We start from the raw sequence: 7,241 nt of genomic DNA on the forward strand, positions 1-7,241 counted from the left end.
AGAACTTTATGAAAGGTGTCGTAGTGACAGACCCTACACCACCGATAATGACTGGTGACACGGTTCGTGAACAGATAGATGGTCTCGTGGTCAATCCAGAAGGTAGTTTTGTGGGATATGGAGAGCAACATATGTGGACTCATAAGTCGGGCTTGACTCGGCTCCCCTATTTTGATGACCTTCTCCTTCCACACAACATTGATGTAATGCACACTAAAAAGAATGTTGCCGAGGAACTTTGAGCAACAATCATGCACATTCCTGACAAGTCAAAGGACAACGTTAAGGCTAGAGTAGATCTGGCAACGTTATGCGATAGACCAAACCAACATATGAAGCCTCCTAGTCGCGGCAAGACATGGAGAAGGCCTAAGGCCGATTTTATCTTGAGCAAGCCCCAAAGGAGAGAAGTACTAGAATGGTACTTCTATTTGCAATTGTGGTTGACGATGATGGAGTACTTGGATTGCTTATGAACTTATTTGTGATATATTGTGAGACATGTGACGTTTATGATATATATATGTGGTGTTGGTGATATATATGTGCTGCTGATGATATATATGTGATGTTGATGATGTTTGTTATATATATCTTCTGTTTGTTTGGATGTGATGCAAAAAATAAATCAAAAAGGTTGTTTTCAGTCACTTTGCCGAGTGCAATGGCCATAACACTCGGCAAAGTGACTACCTGGGAACATGCTTTGCCGAGTGCAATGGCCATTGCACTCGGCAAACATCACAGATTTACCGAGTGCCACGGGCCAGGCACTCGACAAAGGTGGCCTGTTTGCCGAGTGTCTTGTCGGCGGCACTCGGCAAAGTGGCCACCTTTGCCGAGTGTCTAAGTCAACGGCGCTCGACAAAGCGGGTATCTTTGCCGAGTTCTTGACCTTAACACTCGGCAAAGCCGCCGTCACGATGGCGCTCGCCGTCACGGCCACTTTTCTTTGCCGAGTGTCGGATTGGCACTCAGCAAAGCATTTACCGAGTGCCCGATAAAGTGCACTCGGCAAAAAGGTCTTTGCCGATAAACTGTTTACCGAACGCCCTTTACCGAGTGCCTGCCTCAGGCACTCGGCAAAGAAGTCGCCTCCGGTAGTGATGCATGTGCAGCTCAACAGTAGCATACAAGACATGTACGTGATCATCATCGATCGTAGACTAGTAGCCAAGTTTGACAAGTCTTGACAAAGCATCGCGTCAATGATTGGTCAAGCATTATGGACACACTTTGACCCGTTTCTATCTACATCAATATCTAGCGAGCTGTCTGTCCTCAATCCTCATCCATCCATCCATCCCAGCAGTAAGCAAAGCAGCAGCAGGCAACTTCATCAAGATTAACCGACAATCATAAGCTCATAGCTCCCTCATGGAGATACGTACAGTGCTCGCCCCTTCGTTAGACGCCTATAAATTACAGGGGCGCGTGTGCCTGCCTCATCGAGCGAGCTCGTCGATCTTTTGATATATATTTTTGTAGGGACATATATATACATACATACCTGCATTATTGAGATGGCTGCTTCCTCTAGTCCACATCGTGCGGCGACCACCGTCCTCGCCGGCGTGCTGCTGGTGGCGGCGGCCGCCCTGTGCTCCCGCGGCGCCATGGCGCAGCTGACAGCAGACTACTACCACTGCACATGCCCTGACGCCTACGACATCGTGAAGAAGGTGCTCATCGAGGCGCACAAGTCCGACGTGCGCATCTACGCCAGCCTCACCCGCCTCCATTTCCACGACTGCTTCGTCCAGGTACCTACCATCAACGAACGAACGATGGCCGCCATGGCACGCACATGCCATGCCCCATGCACGCACGCATCAGTATATATAACCTTTTTGCCGTATCTGTACGAATGTCGTCTCTAGGGCTGCGACGGCTCGCTGCTGCTGGACGCCTTGCCGGGGGTGGCCAACTCTACCGAGAAGCTGGCGCCGGCCAACAACAACTCGGCGCGGGGGTTCCCGGTGGTGGACAAAGCCAAGGCGGCGCTGGAGCACGCCTGCCCCGGCGTCGTCTCCTGCGCCGACATCCTCGCCCTCGCCGCAGAGATCTCCGTGGAGCTGGTACGTAATAGGTGTCGGTGATCCTACTAACTATTCACTGTTCATGAAGATGTGACGTCCATTCACGATGGATGGATGAATGCATGGCACGCATATAACTGGTAGGTTATCCGTAGTTTTCAACGGGCAACGGGCATGCACAATTGCACATGCATGCATTCTGGTAGGTTATCCGTAGGGGTTGAAAGTATGCTCATAACTCCGTTAGCACCTTATTTCTGTAAATTAGGTCCAAACTGTAATCTTGGTGACTGCCGCGTCGCTGTTTCGTCCTTCCTCGGTAATCCATGAATTACTTCGGATTGGTGTAGCAGTGACATCTATTTCTACTCAATGAAACACGTGTCACAATGACACGCTCTCGAAAAAAAAAAACTCCTTTAGCACTTAAGTTAATCCTTATGCAATACTCCTATCAGTACTAGTTTGGATTTTGGATATCGGTTACTAGTAATCAGTGTGCCAACGACAAAAGGCTGAAAAAGTTACTATCCATTTTCTATTTATTTGTCTATCGATGTAATAACACCTGCAAATATACACGAACATATCACACTGCTTGTCCAGCTAAGCCTATAGTTTTTTTTGGAAGCCTATAGCGGTTCTACACACAGTAGGAACACGCATATCATGCCGACACAGAGATGCCAACAAAAGAGTTTGTCGTGCTGGGCCCATATGCGCCTACCTTCTTGAACATGCAATGCATGGATCGAATGGATTATTGATCTAATAATACGACGAGAACAAATGGTAATTCAGTGCCCATGCTGGCTAGATGGCAGTAATTAATTTCTCGTTTCAATATATATTTACATACTTACAGTCCGGAGGCCCAAAGTGGAGCGTGCTTCTTGGGAGGCTAGACAGCAAGAAGGCTGACTTCAAGGGCGCACTAAACCTGCCGTCGCCCTTCGACAACCTCACCGTGCTGGAGCAGAAGTTCAAGGACGTCGGCCTTCACAACGTCGACCTCGTCGCCCTCTCAGGTGCCGATCCATGCATATCTCACTATTATTCACTGCTGCCGATTCGGCGGCCATCAATCAGCATGAACCAGAAAAAAAAAAGAGAACTTACCCCTCTCTGTCTGTGCAATGCACGCACACACTGCAGGGGCTCACACATTTGGCCGGGTTCAGTGCCAGTTCGTCACGAGCCGGCTGTACAACTTCAGCGGCACCAACCGACCGGACCCCACACTCAACGGCAGCTACCGGGCGTTCCTGTCCCAGAGGTGCCCGCAGAACGGCAACCCTTCAGCCCTGAACGACCTGGATCCCACGACGCCCAACCTCTTCGACAACCACTACTACACCAACCTCGAGGTGAACCGGGGGTTCCTCAACTCCGATCAGGAGCTCAAGTCCTCGCCGCAGGCGCAGGGCATCACGGCGCCCATCGTCGACCAGTTCGCCACCAGCCAGGACGCATTCTTCAGGAATTTCGCGCAGTCCATGATCAATATGGGTAACATTCAGCCACTCACGGACCGGTCCAAGGGAGAAGTCCGCCGCAACTGCCGAGTGGCGAATTGACGACGATACGTACTAGAAAAGTAGATCACGTGGATGCATGTGCATGTGCCCGTTAATTAGTACATCAGCAAGAGTACTGATGATATATATGGACTATATATGATGCACATCATCAGCACCTCATTTCGCATTACTACGTACTGTCAACTTCAATTCATATATCTATAGTTGTTCATAAATGTGCAATAAAGAGGAACCCAATTTCTCTTGTTACCTTATTTTTTTCCTCCTGCAAAAAATATTACCGCATCGTCGGTTCATTGCAGAATCTATATATACGTTTTCTTTTTATTAGCAGCAATTTCTCCATCCACATCACATCAGCTAGTGCATGCATGGGCAACACAGTTCCGATCTTGGCAGGGTTCATGGCTTGTCTGCTCGTGTTTGTTCATGTAGTAAAGTGTGTGCAACCAAACAAGGAGTTTCGTCGTATCCTGTCAAGTGGCAATTATTATGACGACTAAAGCACGTTAGAATTTTCAACTTATATTCTGCGTGTCACCTATATCCACAAACTATTAATTTGCAAATTTGGATCGATAAATTTATTTAGTGGGGTGTGGGGCCTTGGTACAAAACTCTCTATAATTAGTGTGCACTATGTAAAAAAGTCACATATCCACCACGTAACCTACAGACGCCAACACAAACGTGCGTCTATAGTACGAGTTTACAGACGTGTGTTGGGAACGCGGGTCTGTAGTAAAGTCGGTGGACTAAAAAACGTGTCTATGAGATGACGGCGTGGTTCACGGACCCGAAAAAAAACATTTAATCTTGCGGAATCCAGCACCCTCCTCACTTCGCGTCCACCCCCTCACGTCTGCACTTCGCGTCCGCCCCCCCCCCCCCTCCTCGTGTCTCCTCCAAGCCTCCACTCGCTCTCTGTCTTCCTCTCTCTCTTCTGTCTTCCATGGGATTAGGGTTCCTCATCGGCACGGCCACCAGCCTCTCCTCCGTCTACGCAGCCACCTCCCCATCCTCTCCTGCTCCGCCTCCACCCCCTCTCCTTTCCTCTCTCTCTACGATCTAGATGATGCTGCCCACCGCCAGGGACCCCAAGGAGGAGGACTTCGGCTTCGGCGGCGGCGCGGTGGATCCGGTGTCTCCCCGACGTCTGCGCTGGCGTCCCCATGGACCTCCTCGACACCCGCGCCACTACCCCCATGGTCCTCCCTGAAAGGATCAAGATGCCCAAGAGGAGGGGTTGAATTGGGCTAATTCTAAATTTCTTTGCAATAATTAAATCCTATGGTTAGCCCAATTAACCCCTTGTGCCTAGAAAGTGTTCCTAATTATTCTACCGCACAAAAGACTTGCAACCTAAGTTTCAATCCTACTCTAGCATGGCAATTCTAAGAATGTAAAGACATGAAATGAATTGCTCAAGGTAAATGCTCAAAGTAAATAGGGAGAAAGGAACGCGGCGATGTTTTGCCGAGGTATCGGAGAGTCGCCACTCCCCACTAGTTCTCGTTGGAGCACCCGTGCAAGGGTGTAGCCCCCCCTTGATCTGCGCAAGGATCAAGTGCTCTCTACGGGTTGATTCTTCAACACTCCATCGCGGTGAATCACCCACAACTGCTCACAACTTGAGTTGGGTCACCCACAAGCTCCGCCTTGTGATCACCGAACTCCCAATCACCACCAAGCTGTCTACGTGATGGCGATCACCAAGAGTAACAAGCACGAACTCTCACTTGACCACGACAAGCCTATGAGAAGGTGGATGCACACTTTGCTACTCTTGATCTTCACTAATGAGGGCTCTCTTTGGGATTCTCAAATCTCAATCACCTCACTAGGACCTTGCTCTTCTTGGCACTCTCTAAGATGTTTCTCATCTATTGGAATGAGCAAAAGTACCCCCACACATGAGTGGAGGTTGTATTTATAACACCGGCTGAAAAACGAACCGTTATGTGCCTCTGCGGGGTGACCGGACGCTCCGGTCATGTTGACTGGACGCTCCGGTCAGTATACCCCGAACTCTAGTGTTTACAGTGTGACCGGACGCTGGCCAGCGTCTGGTCATGATTTTCTCTCTCTAGAACCTTACTGGAGTTGATCGGACACTAGCCCTCAGCGTCCGGTACCATAACCTAGCAGCGTCCGGTAACTTCCAGACGCTTTCACCTTGGTCAAATGAACTGACTGGACCCTGAGCCAGCATCCAGTCACACTGGAGCCAGCGTCCAGTCAGTATTTGACCCTCCATTCACTTCCAACTCTCGAACATATATGAATGAAGTTTGCTCCACTGGATCAAAGGGCTATTGTGGAGCTACCTAGTTCTAGTTTCAAGAAGTGTGCACCACACCTTACTCACTAGACTCACCTAGGTCAAGCTACACGTTCATACCCCCCTTAATAGTATGGCCAAAGGAAAAACAAAGTTCTAAACTACTCTATGTGTCTCTCCAACTCCAATCGACACTTAGAACTAGTCCATCCTTAACCTTGTTGTCCATCCTTTGAAAACCGAAATGATTTCCATCGTAGGGGCATGACAACCATGATTGCCCAATCAATCTCCATTACTGTGACCTAACTCCATTGTTTCTGCAAAACACACGTTAGTCACAGTAATCATGTATTGTCATTAATCACCAAAACCCAACTAGGGGCCTAGATGTTTTCAATCTCCTCCTTTTTGGTGATTGATGACAATACTACCTCGAGTATGTGAAAGAGATCAGGGTTTTAACATGCTTGGTTCATATAAGCTTTAGGCAATAAGAACAAAGGTGTTAGACAAGCTTATATGACCCAAGCCAACATGATGTACTCGAAAGATATGAAGTAAGCATGAGTACAAGTAATAAAGCTCATTTGCATCGGAGTAAAATGCGGAAGCAAAGGCAAATGAGCAAAGCAAGTGATATGACATATAAAGAATTCAAAGTAGAGAGCACACAAGTCATATATCACGATCACGTAGATAACATTGTCACATAAATATAGTAAACATGTATGCATAATGTATCTCACACATAAAAAACTCCAAATGTAAATGGATAAGCTAATATAATAACTAAGCTCCTCCTAGATAAGTAGCTCCCCCTAAGCCTAACATACTCAGAAACCTCTCCCCCTTTGGCGTCAAACACCAAAACCTACGGGTCGGTCGACGGGGCTACAGCGGACGAGCCGGGCGCTAAGGTACGAGGAGCAAGGTGGAACTCGATGCCATCATTGTCTGATCCTGAGCTCTGGGCTGCCTAACCCTCTAAAGCTGGAAGTGATGCTGAAGCAATCTGGGTCGGATCAGGAACTGGTGCTGCTGTAGTCTGAGCTGGTATAACTGAAGCAGCTGGCTCTGATGATGCCATAGAGGAGGGGACTGTCTCTATCATCGCTGTGATAGGTGCAGCCACAGAAGGACCTAGAACATGCAGGTATGGAGGAGTGGGCTGCCCTGTCAACTCACTGAAGGAGGCTTCAAGACTCCTAGAGACTGAAGTGTCTAGCTCAAGCAGCGACGACATCTGTGCTAGTGTTAAGCCTGTCTAGAGTGGTGTGAACTGGGGGGCTACCACTGGCAAAGCAAACCACTAGGTCACCTGCTATGTAGGAGAAGCATACTGTGCTGGTGGCTGTCCCTGACTCTAAAGCCCACTGG

General features: G+C 48.6%; 1 protein-coding gene across 1 annotated transcript; it reads left to right on the top strand.

Moving 5' to 3' along the window:
• Positions 1-1,352: 1,352 nt before the first annotated feature.
• On the top strand, positions 1,353-3,829 carry LOC136491269 (peroxidase A2-like). Its single transcript, XM_066487532.1, has 4 exons — positions 1,353-1,763; positions 1,881-2,078; positions 2,905-3,067; positions 3,195-3,829. The coding sequence occupies exons 1-4, from the start codon at positions 1,524-1,526 to the stop codon at positions 3,614-3,616; spliced, it is 1,023 nt and encodes a 340-aa protein (XP_066343629.1). The 5' UTR covers positions 1,353-1,523; the 3' UTR covers positions 3,617-3,829.
• Positions 3,830-7,241: the final 3,412 nt, after the last annotated feature.

This window comes from Miscanthus floridulus, chromosome 1 (assembly GCF_019320115.1).
Source record: "Miscanthus floridulus cultivar M001 chromosome 1, ASM1932011v1, whole genome shotgun sequence".
Lineage (NCBI taxonomy): Eukaryota > Viridiplantae > Streptophyta > Magnoliopsida > Poales > Poaceae > Miscanthus > Miscanthus floridulus.